Source organism: Tetranychus urticae, chromosome 2 (genome assembly GCF_039701765.1).
Source record: "Tetranychus urticae isolate SD_2017Ah chromosome 2, NJAU_TeUrti_SD_1.0, whole genome shotgun sequence".
Lineage (NCBI taxonomy): Eukaryota > Metazoa > Arthropoda > Arachnida > Trombidiformes > Tetranychidae > Tetranychus > Tetranychus urticae.
In genome coordinates, this window is record NC_142959.1 from 20,846,535 (window position 1) to 20,863,925 (window position 17,391).

At 31.9% G+C, this 17,391-nt stretch overlaps 3 protein-coding genes across 10 annotated transcripts in view; 1 reads left to right on the forward strand and 2 right to left on the reverse strand.

The window, feature by feature from the left end:
- Positions 1 to 55: 55 nt before the first annotated feature.
- Positions 56 to 5,010, reverse strand: LOC107371217 (GRAM domain-containing protein 2B). 4 transcript variants are annotated; one of them, XM_089267242.1, is made up of 6 exons: positions 4,692 to 5,010; positions 4,367 to 4,500; positions 3,698 to 4,280; positions 2,248 to 2,732; positions 1,510 to 1,641; positions 56 to 1,390 (listed from the first exon to the last, which is right to left on the reverse strand). In XM_089267242.1, the coding sequence occupies exons 2-6, from the start codon at positions 4,423 to 4,425 to the stop codon at positions 1,186 to 1,188; spliced, it is 1,464 nt and encodes a 487-aa protein (XP_089123368.1). In that variant the 5' UTR covers positions 4,426 to 4,500; positions 4,692 to 5,010; the 3' UTR covers positions 56 to 1,185. The 4 variants fall into 4 exon arrangements, with proteins under 4 accessions (XP_089123368.1, XP_015794720.2, XP_015794721.2 ...); XM_015939234.3 differs by having other exon boundaries at positions 2,248 to 2,747; XM_015939235.3 differs by having other exon boundaries at positions 4,608 to 5,010.
- A 1,060-nt stretch (positions 5,011 to 6,070) lies between these two features.
- On the forward strand, positions 6,071 to 6,727 carry LOC107371218 (uncharacterized). Its single transcript, XM_015939236.3, has 2 exons — positions 6,071 to 6,262; positions 6,359 to 6,727. Exons 1-2 carry the CDS (start codon positions 6,145 to 6,147, stop codon positions 6,538 to 6,540), a joined length of 300 nt encoding a protein of 99 aa, XP_015794722.1. The 5' UTR covers positions 6,071 to 6,144; the 3' UTR covers positions 6,541 to 6,727.
- Positions 6,691 to 17,391, reverse strand: part of Dgk (diacyl glycerol kinase 1) — a 48,653-nt gene continuing 37,952 nt past the window's right edge. For all 5 annotated transcript variants that reach the window (XM_089267238.1, XM_015939232.3, XM_089267241.1 and 2 more), the window contains 4 exons: positions 13,055 to 13,210; positions 12,302 to 12,642; positions 8,077 to 8,137; positions 6,691 to 8,013 (listed from right to left, as the gene is read on the reverse strand). In XM_089267238.1, the coding sequence (XP_089123364.1) occupies positions 7,909 to 8,013; positions 8,077 to 8,137; positions 12,302 to 12,642; positions 13,055 to 13,210 (663 nt within the window). In that variant the 3' untranslated portion in view covers positions 6,691 to 7,908. The remainder of the gene's footprint in view (positions 8,014 to 8,076; positions 8,138 to 12,301; positions 12,643 to 13,054; positions 13,211 to 17,391) is intronic.

Sequence of the window (17,391 nt, forward strand, 5' to 3'; positions counted from 1 at the left end):
TAGGAATGACAATTTGTATATAAGATGTAAAGTAACATTAATTTTCATCAAATCGTTTTTATCAAGTCATTATCTAACTTTTCTGTTTAAAATTGTAACTTTCAAAGTTTTATTGTTTTAAATCTACCTTTTTAAGTCATCATGAGTGTTATCATTAATTCTTATACCCAGGCTTTATCCAAGGTCATCCTTTCAGCTGTTGATTTGACAAATAAAACTGTGGATTATTATCTTCCTCCTTCCGATCAAGAAATTGAGGAGTCAATAGCCAATGATTCCAATCCTGATCAAACTGCTGATGATGCAGAAACCCTTCGAAATGTCATCAGAAAAGTTGGTGCTTTATCTAACAAAATGAGAGTACGAGTTACCAGAGAAGCTTCGTCCAAACTTCAATCATTATCTCAAAAAGGTCATGAAACTCTGGATACCGTGAAAAATACTTTTGATTTGGTGAAGCACACTAAGGTTGTGGAAGAGCTCGTTCGTCAAAGTCTCTCTACCATTTCCACTCATCCAACTAAAACATTGGCAAAATTGGCGGTTGCTGCTGTCGATTTAGCGGATAAAACTGTTGATTATTATCTTCCTGCATCTGATGAAGAACTAGCAGGAATAGAGAAGAATGGTGAACAAGAAAATAACGACTCAATTCCAGACCAAGAACCTGTTGATGCGGAAACTGTTCGCAATGTGATAAGAAGAGCTGGTAATCTGTCTAATAAGGTTCGATTACGAGTTACCCGACAGGCATCATCAAGACTCCAATCATTACAGAAACGGGGTTACGATACCTTTGAACAAGTGCGAAGCCACCTCGACCTGGTTAAATGCGCCAAAGCTTTAGAAGATACCGTTCGTGCAAGTCTCTCTTATCTCCCTGATTTCACCACTAAAGCTCTGTCCAAAATGGCCCTCTCTGCATTTGATTTTGCCGATAAAACTTTTGAACATTATCTTCCCCATTCAGGAGAAAAGAAAGAAAAGGAAAAGGAAAAAGAAAAAGATTGCTAGACTGATAGTCAATAAGGATCAAATTCCAATATACATTTTTGTTAGCTTTATTTTTTAATCGAAACTTTACAATAAAAGTTATTGAAGTGTTTGCATTTTACTTGGCTGATTGCCTGAACAAAATTATTTATCAAGTTACACTTTAAGCTTAAATTTTAATACAATTATAATCTATTTTTTTACAGGGCATGTATTGAGCATAGATGGTTTCATGAACATATTAGTTTTTGGATTGGCACAATCGGAATTGAATACTTTTTCGACGGAATCTAATAAATGTAACAGACTAGATTTTAGGTCATCCATTTTAACCATGTTTGCACTCAAATCAATTCGTATCTGTTCAACCTGTAAATTATCCAATATCCGTTGAGCTCTAAAAAACAACAAAAAATTATACGGAAACAATAAAATTAGAATGAATTTATGCAAAAAAATACAGCAAAATTATTGGAGAATTAGTAAACTAAAATTACAATTTAAATGAGGACTTACTTTGGATTTGATGTTAATGAATCAAACAGTTCTTGTAATAAGTTAATTCTATGGATCATGCAAACAGTCGATATTAATAGATATGTCAGCAAGATAATTATTGCAATATGGAGAAAAGGTAATTTAAAGTCACTGAAAAGTAGAAAAAAATGGTTATTTGAATTAACAGTCAATGGTAATTTCATGAGATCTAGAATAATTATTATGACAGCAAAGATTAAACTTGAATGGCATTAGTTTTAATTTATCAATGATTAGCTAATCTGATGTGATATGTAAAGTTTAAACATTAAGTCCTATTTAGTCCAATGAAAATGAGAAAGCAAGGAAATGGATCAATCTTTTGCTTTCAAAATATCAATTTTAAACAAAGAGATGAACAGACATTGACAAATCAAATTAAAGTCTACCTTTCAATGACAACTTAAGTTGACTCCAACAAACAAATCAAATCTATACCTTAATCAAATGACTGATTCAAAGGTTTTGGTGACATTGAAGAGGAAATGTTTAACGTTTTGACAATAATTTTTTGTGTTTGTTTCTGAAAACTAATATCCAATCAATTTAAAATATTGCATTACATGCAAGTCAAGACGACACAATTGATACATGTGAGAAAGGATGAAAACAAGTGTGATGGAAGTAACTAGTGTTTAAAGATGACAATGTAATAATAACTGCAAGTTAGGTAAGGTTGAGCAACGAATGGTAGAGGAAAAATAAACCTTTGCTCACCTTTTGAGTTTATCTCGAAAAGATTTAATCAGTAAAGATAATCGCTTCCAACTTTCAAATACCAATGTACGCTTTTTGCTCTCATTTTCATGGCTATTAACCTTAAATGCTGATTTACTTTTCCGTTGGGCCTTTTCTTTTGAATTGCTCATTCTACTGCTGATTCTATCGCCATTGACTTGATCCTCATCTTGGGCATAATCTAGATCACTGGCCGTCTCCGGGGTGCTTGTATCACTACAGTTTTGAAAACCTGGTCTTGTCACTTTTGACCGTCTAACCAACTTGTTGGATTTAATTGAAGCTGATTTAGCAACTATTTCTAAATCAAGAGGTTTTAAGGTTGCTACTGATAGTCCGGAATCACTTTTAACTTCGGGTAACAGGGATTTTAAAGCTTCTTCCGTGGTTGGTGTTGATGGACTTGAATTGTCGGTTGTACCTCCTTGGACGGTTCTTAATCGGTCATATGGAAAGGTGTCCATCTGAAAAGAATCTCGCTTAAGATAATAATTTGATTCACAATAAGTTATTTGGTTAATTTGGTTAAGCAGTGGATGGTTAGTAGGGCAGGTAATATGAAAATGTTTATCATCTAAAGCTGATTTAGAAGGAAAAAATGATTAAAAACAAAAAACCTATCAATTGACTGACATAGCAAAAGCTGCTTCCAATAGAAACCGTCTTTATTCATTTTCAATTATAATCTGAAAATTCAACTATTGTGATGGATAACAATAGATTGCCTTCTTAGATGTTAAATTATTTTTGTTTTCAAAAATATATTTCCCTGAAAGTTGGAAAACAGTAATCAAATGCCGAAAGAAATTAATGAATAAGGAAATTTAAGATGAACATCAAGTTTCGATGCGGTAAACAAGTCACTTCTGAAGACATTTATCGCAAAGTAAAATGTACTTTAACGAGATTTTCAATGCCCTTTGATCCATAGTAATTAGCTTTATCAGGTTTGTTAACTTGCTTGATAAAATAGTAAAATTGCTTGTTCAGAAGAATAGATGAATAATCAAATCTATACTGCGCCTATTTGAGCAGTCTGGAATGTTTATTGCAGCTTCTAACAATGTGATCAACTGTTGGCTTGGTAGAGTATCATCGACAAAATTTTAATGGTGTCCATGTGTTAAAGATTATCAATATAAGAATCAAATATAATCAGAGAAATTAATTAATTTAAAAATATGAAACTAAAGATGTAATTAAGACGATAGGAAACTTGAAAGTTACAAGGCTGACTAGAATCGATTTTAAATCTTGCCGAGAATTGTTTACAGACTTTTTTAAGTTTAGACTAACAACAAACTGGTAAACTGGGGAAATAAATGGAGCGCCTGAGATTTATAACTGGATAAAGAAGTGAGACTAATTCTGAATTGGGATATTTAAAGCAGGTTTTTGCATGGAGGATACGAATGTTATCTTCAATTACCGAGATAGTATTTTTCCAGACTTCAACCATCAATCGATAGGTTGTCTCTCGAGATAAAAGCGAGGCAAATACGTATTTTCCTTCGTGAGTCTCAATTCCAACAGCATTTGGAATAATAATGGCTGTTTTCTCCTTAGTAATATCGAGAACTTCACAAACTGGAATCAAAATTTTAGTCTTGTAGAGTCCCAAGATGTTTGAATAGAATGCAAAATAGTTTTCGGTGATATAAAGATGGCCTTGGAGAAGTATGTCTGCTTGAAGAGCACAAGAATAATAATCAATCAAATTTTCTTGAGGATCAATTTGAGGGAATCTCCGGTGAAAAGAAACATTGTTGTTGCCCGAAAATTGAAACTTGGTCTTTTCTTCACCAATCGAAGACATTTCAACTGAATTATAGTTGGTCAAATCAGGTTCCGATGGTACAACAATAGTTTCAACACCAGCAAACATTTCTGGTTCCAAAACACCAATTGTTGGTCCTTCGTCTACAGACTTTGAATCGTCAATCTCTTCCATGGTAGTCTTTGTCTCAAATCGCTTCGATTCAACCTCAAAATTATTCAATAACCGTTGATCTCTATTTACATTGAATAAAATAAAATGGATTACATCATAAGCCTTGAATAAATAGCTAATACAAACTGAATGAGACTTGAAACTTACTTTGGATCTGACGTTAATGATATGAAGCGATCTTGCTTAAAGTTAATTCTGTGAATCATGCAAAACAATTGATGTTAACCAGAAACGCCAACAAGATAATGCTCGTGATATGGAGAAGAGGAGGATTTAGATCACTGGAAAACAAGAATAAAAATAGATTAAAATTGGTTACAAAATAAATTGCATCTAATTTAAGAAAATAACTAATTTTTCATTCCCATTACAAAAAGATTGTATTTACATTTACGTTATGTGGCTCCATCTTAAATTATCAGTTTGAGCCAAATAGCTAAACCCAATTTAAACCAAAAATCTGTAAACATACAATTCTGATGGTTGATCCATTCATCAATTAACCAAGCAGACATAAACAGCTTAATCAATGGAATCCAATAGATAAAAAAGACTAATCCTTAAACCATATAATTTAGGATAAAATTTCACCATAAAAAATTCAATTGCATCAGTTCAATTCCAAAGCAAATACTCAATACTCAGTGCACTTGAATTAAAGGCAAGACGGGACGGAAGATCTTGAGCTACTAAACAATTTACAAAATTTTTAATTAAAAATGCTAAAACAAATTAAAATGATTAGAAAATAATTGGCAGACAATTTTTGATTTCACATCACATAAACAATAATATTTACATTAAACTTCTATTGTGGCTCCATCTCAAGCCTTCATTGAGAGTAAATTATTTCGCACAATTTCTTTATTTTTTCAAAACAAACAATTACAATGTTACACTTAAACAATTTTACCCATAAATTGGATGAAATTTAAATGAATCTGCTTAACCTAATTACTCTAAAAATAACCAGTAAATGTCTTTTTAACTGTGAATAGTAAAAATGTAACCAGAAACCCGACATTTAGCTTGAAACTCTACACTTGGAATTGAAATCTCTTCAACAACATTTGTATTTAACTGGTGTATCTGATGAACATTGCGTTGGCGTTTTCAACGTAAAATGATTTTCCATGGTAAAGGTAAGTTCTTGATTAAAGACCTGAACAATGGAGAAGTAAATTGATACAGAAAGCCGGATAAAGCTTATAATCTGAGAGAAAAGCCAGTTTTGTGTTCATTGGAAGTATAACAAGTTTATCAAGTTCATCTATAGAAATGGGAAAGTGAGAAAGTTAATTGTAAACAATTTTTTTTTTACAAATTTCAATGTTCACCTCATGTTTAAAGGGTTACAAGGAAAGGTCAATGTTTTGGTAACTTGTTGATCCACTATTAATTAATCCCCTTACAAAATGGCAATTATCTCAACCCTTAAACTTGCCGTTAACTCAGTTTTATTCAGCCATTGGATTAACATCATCATTTTGACGCTTCTCAATTTCAATTCTCATTCTTTTTTCTCTCTCTTCCAGCCAATTATCATCATCATCTCCATGCTCATTATCATTCTCATTATCATCATCTTTTCTTTCCCAATGTTACATAAAACTTGTTTCAAGTAAAGTTTCAGGAAAATCCAAAAACTCACTCACGGAATTCATCATCCAGGGCTAACCCCTTTTCCTCACTGCTTCTCTACCTTTTCTTCCTCTTCCTATTTTCCACCTTTTCTCACTCTTCATCATCTCCTTCTTTGCTCTCTTCTCAGCCCTAAACCTGTGAATGATAAACTCCCCACCAAAGCATATAAAAAGGGCCAGATGAGACCAGAAGAGATCATTAGTTTACTCAAAGTTGAACCTTGAAACTCATCTTTAAATCTCAACCTTTGCAAACCCACCGTCAACACTAAAACCTTCAAAATGTTCGCCAAGTCAATCGTTCTTTTCATCTTTGCCTTCATCACCCTCGTCTCAGCCTACCCATACCCATACTCACGAGGTGGTTATGGTTCAGGATTTGGTGCTGGTTTCGGTAGCGGTAAGTTTCCATCTAAATTTTCCGAACTCTTTCCATTTTCCTTTTTCCTTTGTTTTCCATTTTCTTAACCTTTCTTGTCTTCTCCATTTCCTTCAGGATTCGGTGGTCCAGGTTTCGGTGCTGGTTACGGTGCTGGCTTCGGTGCTGGCCAAGGTTATGGACCCAATGGAGCTGGCTATGGAAGCGGCTTCGGTGCTGGATCAGGATACGGAGGACCAGGCTATGGAGGTGGATCAGGTTTCGGTGCAGGATCTGGCTCCGGTTACGGCGGTTACTAAATACAGTAAAACCTTTGCGAGGTTTCACTAAACTCGACATTGATTCTTCAACTTCATTGATTCATTTCATTCTTTTCTCTATCTCTCTTTCTTTTTCATCTTTTCCCTTTCAAATAATGTCAACCTTAATATTGACAAAATGAAAAGCTATTCAAAATAAAAATCATTAATTTATTTACAAAAAAAACAATTATCATTTTCATTTACGTTGAACAAAGAAACGTTATTTTTTATACAAAAATTTGCTTCAATGATGAAAATAAGTCAACATTTTATTTGCAATAACAATCAAATTTGAGTTTCAAATAACAATAATATTAACAAATTCAGTTTCATACTCGATCAATTGAAACGTATTAATAATAATTTACAGAATAAGAAGAAGAAAAAACCAAAAAAGTCGATTATCAAACTTGAAATGCTGTTATTTACACCATGAAACAGCTCAATACAATTAACTTGTTAAAAGGTAAAACAAGATTTACAATATTTTCAGTGTAAGAAATAATTGAACCATTTTCATATTTCGACAAGAATCTCACTTGACTTTGGCAAAAGTATTAACCAGGAGAAACACGCGTTTTCTCGTTAAATTGGAAACAATTTTACAATAAATCAACAATAGTTGCTTTGGAAGAGAAGAAACAAAAGATGAGAAAAATGGAAGAAAAAATGGAAAAAAGCAACAAGAAAAGCACTCTTGATGGATTTACATGGAAAGGTTGGTTTGGCACTTTTTCCCTTCACTTTTAGCACGGAAGCGCAGGTGTTGGTCATTCCTTGAAAATAAAGGTTAAACATTGACAGGTTAATTGTGATCCTGTTAATGGTGAAGTTAACCTTATTTCAACCTTGTTGTTGCTATAATACAATAACCTTACTTTGGTCAATAAGGATTTTACTCTTGATAAATGATATTTCATTAACAGTGCAAGTTATACAAAAAAAATCTTCTTTTCATCATAAATTCCATTTTTTCATGGATCAAGTTTTCAGCTTTTCCCTCAACAATGGTCAAGGTTTCAACAGTAAAACATTTGTCCAAGTCTATTGGAATGGACAAACGGAGTAAAAAAAGGTGACTGACAAGGAAGAAGACAATTAAGTTAATGATATCTAAACTTGAATCACAATTGGAAATGTCTTTTTCTTTAGTTTGACGATTATGGCGATTAGGCTTGATAATGGCATTAAAGTTGATTTTTCATGACTTTTGTTTCAATGGAAATTCAGTTTCCATTTGGAAAGAGTTGCGATCAACTTTTGGAACTTGGATGAAAAATGAATGATGATTAGGCTTTTAATAAGGTTAAAGTGAGAATTTGAAATTGAAAGATTTCCATGGAAAAAGTTCGTCTCTTTTGCTCTTCATTTGTCTACACACTTTTGGAACCATGAAAATGAGAAATGAGACTTTTTTTCAGGTGCTGGAGCCATTAGCATAGGCATTTGATTTTTATGTGTGATATGAATCTATTAGGGAAGAAGAAAAAGATTGAGAAATTCGGTCTTCAAAATTCTAGTTTAGATACTCACTGTACATGGAGGTTGAATCCATGGTTCACCATCAATTTGCATTGGAAACCTTTTTCGAGTTCTAATGTGAAGAAAAAAAAGATTCAGTTAACAAGCTGGAAATAAATGATCAAAGTTATTGCCTTTAAGATGCTTCAATCTTCTCAAAGTGTTGATGGTGATGATGATAATTGCATGGTTAAACAAGTTACTCTTGAATGGTCAAACTAAAGATAATTGCTATTATTAAGATGATAATTTTCATATCAAACCAAATGGCTTCAAGACAATTACGACCAAAGAGTAATACTCTTTGATTACGACTGTAATTTGATTTTTTGTCTCCTCAATCAACCTTTAAACTTCAATTTGCTATCCAAAAGTAAACACAATTTTCAATCAATTCAGTCAAAATAGGAATCAAAATTGAAAATCAAAATATTAATCAAAAGTCAGTAAAGAAATTATTTCAAAAAATTTTCTCATTCAACTTGAAAAGGTTAATCTTTGAAATAACACCGATTAACCAAATTTCATCTCGGAAAAGTGCGACTCTTGAAGCTCGAAATAATTTGAAAGATCGATTAAAATCCAAAGCAATCTATTTAGATTAACATTGAGTAAACTTGACCAGTCTTGACCTTTCTATTTTCGTCTCATTTTCCTCTTGAGTCAATATTGAACGATAATTGGCGTTAAATTGAAATGTTTCAAAATTGATTGTTAACTTTCATTGGAAACAATGGTAAATCCAAACTGCTTTTGTTTGCTTGTTTTTCCCTTATTTTGACACAGTTGATGATTCAATGAAAAACCGAGTCAATTTCATCGCTATTTTTATCGTTAACTTTATCCTGGACACGCAATAATCTAATTGACTGTTAATTAACTGATATTGAAAAGTATTGATTTAACTCTAAGAGAGCAAATTGTAAACTCAAGCAAATCATCAATTTAATCGGAAAAATAAACTTTTCTCAATATTGAAATTTACCTTTAATTGTGAGTTTCTCAGGAAATGTTAACATTTGGAAATTTTAATGTCAATCTCAAGTTTTTTCATTATTTGGCAAGTTTAATGATTTTATTTACAATTCAACTTTTCTGTTTTATCAATGATTCAATAAAGATAATTACTTGATTACAATGCAAATAAATGAAGGTTCAAAGGGTTATTGGCATTGAAGTTAAATGAACGTATAATTGTGTGCAAGAGCAATTAAAGTCCGTTAGATTCGCTTCAAATTTCCTCAATTGTTGATTTGGAAAGCAAAGGCGAGTGCAGAAGAGTTTACAAAATTATCTTAATAACAGATTGTGACTCTTGAATACTGATGAGCCACTTGCTCATAATTTTGGCCTCAACACACATAATTACATGATACTTTTGTGGTGCATAAACTATCCAATCAACCCTAAAATTGGCAGCTAATTTTTGGGTAAAAAATGATTGACTAATTGATTCTAATTATGTTGAATTATCTCTTAACCTTTTCATTTGGTTCCCTCAACATTAAAGTGTTTAAAGGTAAATGTTAAGGTTTTTTTCAACTTGAACTTGTTATGCGAAAGTCGACTCTGCATAATTGATGGGAAAATTTGCAATTTTGTATCAATCTGTATTAAACTTCATTGAATTTTGTGTGTTTCAATTTAAAATGATTTTTCCATGGTAAAGGTAAGTACGTGATTAAAGAGTGAACAATGGAGAAGTAAATTGATACAAAAAGCTGGATAAAGCCAGTTTGTGTTCATTGCAAGTATAACAAGTTTATCAAGTTCATCTATTGAAATGGGAAAGTGAGAAGTTAATTGTAAGTAATTTTTTAAAAAATTCAATGTTCACCTCATGTTTAAAGGGTTACAAGGAAAGGTCAATGTTTGTTAGCTTTTTGATTCTTAATCGACTATCGATTCTTAATTGGATTTCAAAGTTAATTGATTGAATAATAATCTCAGGCTGAGGTCAAGATTTGATCTTCAATGATTAATCAAGAGATTAGACGTTCCCGTGAACTATCCTTACTTTACAACCATTATTGAACATAAATGTGCTTCAGATCAACGAGGCAAAAATTGAGTTAAATTTGTCGATCATTTTTTGGTTGACATGAACATTTCAGGTCAGTAAAGTCAAAAACTGAAGAGTGAACCTTTCTCAAACTAATAACAAGATGAAAACCTCAAACCTTCATTTGAACCTAAAAAGGAGTAAAATTTTCATGTAAAGTGTAACAGAGGTCCTTTAAGATGGGATAACTTTTAAAGTTTACTTGCTCAGTCTCCAACTTGTGTTCAGTGAATTCAAAATGGTTAAGATTGCAATAGTGATAAAGAATTAAATATTCAGATAAATCGTGAAGTAAATCAATCGAGAAGTTACACCTTCACATCGCACCTTTCCGATCAGAAAAATTACGTCTAGATCCATGTTAGAAAAAACTTTCAAAAAGATTCGTTGGAAAAGTACAAAACAAGAAATCGAGAAATGTTTCGATTGATAATAAGCTATCTGAAATATTAATAAAAGGCAGAAAAGGGGTAATTTTGTATTCGTTTATTTTAATTGCAATCGGAATTAAAAATCGACCTTAATTATCCCAAAGCATTTATTCTAATCAATTTTTCAATAAATTTTTTGTTCTAGCACATCATTCAAAGACTATTTTCAAAGTCGATCTCATCATCTCAATCATGAAAGATTGACAGATCGAAGCAGACCACTTTTACGATTTCACCTTTCATTTAGAATGAAAAATGTTTCTTCTTTCATTTTCTAACTTTTTTTATTCCCTAGAACAGGATTACTCTTGACTGTTGAGCATTTTTTGTTGAATTATAAAAATGAGTTTTCAGGATGCAAAACGCCATGAAGAATCACTTTTTAATGCTCCTTTAATCATGAACAGATAACTACAGAATAACCTGTAATTTGTGAAAAGGATAGGGAACAAGAAATGAAATTATAAGGTAAGAAGTTCTGGTTAATTGGGTGCAACATGTACTTAGTTTATCTATTTTTAGATAATTTCAACTGAACAATGATGCAAGTCTTTTGCAATTTGCTCAACATTTTCATTTTCACTTGAATCGGACAATTTTCACGACGAAATTTTAATCAACTTTCACCTTCATTTCAATGGTTGTTTCAACAACTCGAAAACATTTGATTGAAAAGACATTCTCAATGTTTAATCATCAATCATCTTGAAAGCATCCAACAAAATGTAATTGAAATCAAGTTGAACTTGAAGTAATTATTGAAATAATTATCAGCTTCTGACACATGATATTGAGTAAAACCTATGAACCTGAAAACGTGTCCATTAACATTAAGCAGAACCCTTGAAAAGCTTTCCACTTTTGGTATTAAATTTTCACTCAAAGGGTTTGAAGGATCCAATTGATGCTATTAATGTATACATTGACTGTTTCATTGGATTATTAAAAGAAAAGCAAATTTGACAAAATTTTCTATTAACATTCAATTTTGAAAAGATTTTTCTTCCATTCCAAATCATCGAATCACTGAATCACTCATTGACATTAACCTTTGCTTCAACTTGATTCAGTGATAAAAGGGTAATTAAAAGTTGTTGCTGTCAACTTTGAAAGGGAACAGAAGAAAGTCGGAAAAGGAGAAAAGTTGATTCATGATTGGTGAATTGAAAGACACTGTCAAACACAGATTGAGCATGAAGAGTGAAAGAATGATGAAATTACATTCAATTGATGTTTTTATCCGATTAATGGTTCAACTGATTCTCAATCAAAATTGTGTCTCCATGTGTCCATCATGCTTAGGTTGCAGAAAAGTTGCGATTAAAGTTATTCTTTGGAATATTTTTCCGATGAAAAATCACGATAATCCTCTTTTCAATATTATCCTTAATGCTAATGGCTATTAATCACAAGTGGAAGGTCAACTGAAAGTGCTGATCCAAGTTGCTCATTAGAAATGTTCACTTCGAAAAGTTGAATTTAAATTGCAAAATGTTATCGATTGAAAATTGATTAATGAAAGGAGAAACGAAGAGTTGCGAAAAAGGAAGAAAAAGTTTTTTTCTTTTTTTTCGGTCAAAATGATTCTGTTTGGTAATGATGATGACCATTGGATTGGGTTGACAATCAATTGAATATCAAATGTCAATGTTTCAATTAGGCGAGTTTGATTGCTTGAATAGAGACCAACTTTGATTAAGATGAAGATTGAATGCAAGTTGAATGAAGAGATTAAATTGCTTACCTTATTACTACAGATGAACATTGAGCCAATCTTCGACCAGAAGCTCTTAATCCAGCCTTTACTTGACCAACATGCATACAATTTTCAAGGCCAATTACTTCAATCATTTTATCACCAATATCTTGTATTGCAGTGGACAAGTCAGTCGTTGAAAAAGAGTTGCTCGAATTTTCACGTTCCTTTCGACGCTTTTTCTTTGCCTTTTTACGAATTTTACTTCGATTTCGTTGAGACAAATTGTCACCCCAAAGGTTGGACCCTCCATAGATACTTGGAATGTTAAGGACGGCAATACCTTGAAGTGAAGGTCCATTGCGAAGGTCGAGGGAAACACCATCACACTAGAGTCACAACAAGAACCAACGAAAATACGATTAAACAATAAATTGGAAAGTTTCAAAAAAATCGAATTTCGATCAAAAATTTCTTTATTTGTAGCTAGAAAATTATCTAACGAATTTCTGGAAAAAAATTCAGACAAAAAAATTCGACCGTCTGGAATCAATTTGTCCATTAAATGTTCTGTTCGAAAACATTTGATCAATATTTTTTTCCAATGAAAAAAGTTTCCATGAAATTTCGAGTTTCGTTGTTCTTTCATTGTTTTGATTTGGAAATGAACTTAAGACTTGATTTTCAACTAAAATTTCGAAGTTCGGAGTTTCTTTCAGTTTCGATTTTTTCGAAAATTGGAAAATTGAGTTTTTCGTTTTTACCGATAAACTCTTTGGATGCAATGAATTTCACACTCACCATAACGTCGACATCTTCATGGAGATTTTTACAGGTTGCACAGAATGTTTCCGAAGTCGCAAACTCAAAGTACCACATTTTGTTCTTCATGCGACTGTTGAACTTTTCAGGATGTTTTTCACGCTCTAAATGAAATTTAATTGCAATTGAAGCATCCTAGAGATGGGAAAAGAATGGCAAAATGATTGAAAGTGAATAAAAAATTTTCGTAAAAATGTAAAGATAATTGACAATTTCATTATTCATCATTTAACAATTGATGTGTGTTGCTTTGAAATGCATTTATCATGCAGTTTGAAAGATGATCAATTTTGTTTTTTTCACTCTTCTTTTGAACATAATGATTAAAGATCAAATTATTGGATTGAAAGTAAACTTTTGCTTTTGGTTCAATTCAAGTTATTCACATGCAATATCTTCATCATGATTGGATTAAGTTTATCAATTGGTTTTCATCTATTCATGAAAATCTCAATGAGTTGTGAAATGAAAATTGATGAACATTTTCATTGTATTCATTTTACATTGGACAATATCGGTTTTCAAGTTGAAATGATTGATGATTCAGCTGATTAGATGCAAATTGGAAAAGAAAACAAAATATTGAATAATTAATGAATTGCATTTAATCAAGTTAAACTGGCAAAGTGTAAATTGAATTGACCAACTTTCACCGAGATTCAGATGATGAACCAGATGATGAGACAATGATAACATTAGAGGGAAAGAGGAGAGAGAAAGTGAAATGAGAAATTGAATCATGATGATGGAAAGATAAAGAGCAATGAAACACCGATAAGATTGGATAGGAAATTGCAATAACAAAAATAGAAGAGACAAAATGCAGAAAAAATAGAGTTGGTCAGTGTTGACCTGAAATTTGAAGAGAGAAGTGAAAAGAAAAGAAAGCTTCCAAGACACGTAAATAGTTCGTGACTAGAACAAATTGCTGACTTTCCATGATCATTATGAATGCTGAATAGGGAGAGAGAGAAGCTGAAAGTTCGAATCATTTGCAATTTCAGATCAATACCTAGAAAGGCATAAAGATTTCATGGTGATTGATGTTGGGCGCAGTTCATGTTATTGAAAATTATTCACAAAGAAAGTTGAATATTCAAAGATCACATGAGCTGAAATCATTGAAAGTATAGAAACTGCAATATTTTCGTTGAGTTTCAAAAAGTTTGCAATTGTGATATAATGGAGATGATCGAAAGCTAGAAAAACTTGCAACATTTATTTTCATAACTCTGCTAAGTGTGCGTTTGTGATCGAAATGATAGACATGTTCTTGTCGAAGTAGTCGATGCATAGCGCTTGAGCTACTGTTGGTCTGGAACTTCCCCAAGAAAAACGATACACAACAAGGTGAAAGTGCGACTACAGCGATATGTAACATGTAAATGTTACATACATGTTCAACATATCTCTATCATATCAGTCTATCACAGCACTTAATCATTATTCCTAATGACTTGAGCATATTGTTAGAATTTCTGTGTTTTTTGAACAATTCTCTCAACAGCTTGGCAGAAAATTTCGTGCTATATAGATTGTTAAGATAAGGCGCTTAAATCTTTAACTAGAACTCTTCATATAAGTGGATTTAGTTTCAAACTTAAATTTGCGCGTGAAAATCCAAGTGCAACATTATTTTAGTAAGTTTCCATATTCGTCCTTGTGTTGTTGCTTGTACTTCACGATTAAAGTTGCTTAAACATTGTGAAAGCATACATAGTATTTGACTAAGGTAAGGAATTTTTTGCTATTTTATCACCGATGAAGTTTGTAGATAATTGTAAATTGCGTTAACCTAAACAGTCATGCCTTATTTTAAATTTCAGGTTTTATCTTTCGTCTTGGTACATCTTGTCGTTGGGGCAATTACGTTATTTTTGAGCAACAGCTATACGATCCAATTGACCAGCTGCGACCGGAATTTATAGAAAACAGAATTCAACCTGATAATCAGCCTGTTCTAAATTTGCCTGATGAATCTGCCGATGCTGATACTCGAAACGAGATAGCCGATGCTCAATTCATCGACAAAAATGAATGGCGGAATCATCAGTGTAACTATTGTCTTTGTATGGCTTGGCAGCCTTTGGTCCATATTGGCGTGAACAGGGATTGCCCCGCAATATTTTGCAAGGAATGTCCTATCGAGGCCACATAAAAACAGAAATAATTAAAATGTACCTATAGATGCGCTGACCTAAAATTTGTGGTCAAACGCTACCCAAGACAGCACCAGAAGGACAAAGGAGCAAGTTCTTTATGAATAACTTGATGTTATGGTGAACAATCTAAAAAAGTCAAAAAAATTTTGACAAGTTCATACATGCGTCATTAAGGAAATTGACCATGGTGCAGTTTTAAATTTAATAAAAATGAGCTGTACGAGTATCCAATAGATTTGATTAATGTATCTGATACAAAATTTCGTTTTTCTCTGATCGGAATCGCTCCAAAATCTAGATTTGCCTTTCTTATGTCATCAACTGGTGATGGAGCAAAAGATTTCATTGAAAATATTCGCCTAATAATGAGTAAATAATCGGTCAAAATATCATCTAAACTTGTTAAAAATACATTAAATCAGGGAGATTAGTAAGGACGCAATCAAGAATCGAAACAAAGGGTTAACATTGGTAAGTTTCGGATGTGGTGACAAAAAATAATAACTAATGTGATGGCGTACTGTCAACTTTGTTCAAAGATAACCAAATCGAAATGCGTAATATTTTGATAAAGTTAATTTCATTCCTTCCATATTTCATCTGCCTTTACGAAGCAAAGGGTTGATGGTCTAACATTTTTCCTAGCCTTTTCACACAGGAAGCTCTTCGATAACACACCACAGTATAAAATTTAGTCTCGTGCTGCAAGTATTCCAGATAAATGCTTACGAAATGAACAATGAAACGTGCAATTTCGACTATTTGTCCTTAATATTGGAAGCAAAGAGACTATCTTTCGAAGTAACTGCTATTGCTTTTACACAATGTTTTGGCTTTATTCAGTCTTTTCATGAGTTAAGGCGTCAATATGAACGAAAGATAAGTTGAAACCAAACCCAAAGTTTAAAAATTGTTTGGGAAAATCACGATCTTTGTTTGACTAGAGTTATTGAGTTGGATAAAGTCAACAAAATTTTGAAACCTATTTTTTGCTAATTTTAATAAAACTGTTGACAGTTGAATGATAAAACAAGATTTTGATTGAGATGGTGATAATTTCATCTCATATGTTGCCTTTATTTACAAACTTGATAGATTTGTTATGAAATGTATCAGTATTATTATATTGTTTACCCTGAAGAGTCATCAATTATAATTGCTTTTCAAGTTAAACGTTGATCATTCAACTTGTCAAAAGGGCCATAATTGATGGTTTTATCCTCAGAATGAAACTATTTATATTTGATTCTTTACAAGAACAAATAATTTATTCAAGTTGATTCTTTTTGTGTTACCAAAATTTAGTGTCACAAAATATTATACTTTTCATCGTTGGAGTTATTCAACTTTGGCCTATCAAATGTAATCAGACTATTTGACCATTAATCAGTGAAAAGCAAAAGAAACATTTTGTCCAGCAAATGTGAAAACTTATTCAATGAAATGAGAAAAACATTAAAATATAACTCATATCAATACAATTATTGACACTTGATGTTGGATTATAAAATAAAGAAAAATGAAATCACAAAAAAACAAACAATAAATCAAAATTTTATTGTTTCCCCAACTTCAAGTATTAAAATACATGAAAAATGGAAACAGAAAAAAGTACATTTTTCTTATAAAAACACAAACTGAATAACAGTTGAAATGTATTTCAAATTAATCAATAAAAATTTGTATGTTCACAAGAAAAATATCAATTCATTCGAGTTTCTAACAAATTCTGACAAACTTCACTCTTACGATCATTCATTGTAATCTTGTTAAAACTATTGAATTAGAAATTAATTCCTAGCGAAAACTCAATTTTAACATTTTTGCAAAAAAATATTCATTCGATCTTTGACTTCAATGAAATACTCAAACATCCAAAAAAGATTTGAAAAAAGTTGAACATGAAATGATTGAACTTGAATCAGTGCAAAGTTAATTTCGGAACTTCTACAATAATCTGATTATTGATTTAATTTTACTTAATTCCTGTAACTGCAAGTGAAAAAATCTTTAGATTTTGAAAATCTGTTGCAAGTTGCAATGAAAAAGTCACTTAAATCCGTTCGACTGGTTTTGAATACAAAACTTGAAACAAGTTGCAAGTTGGAAGAAAAGTCGAGACGAAATTGAATTGAACTTGCAACAGAAGGAATC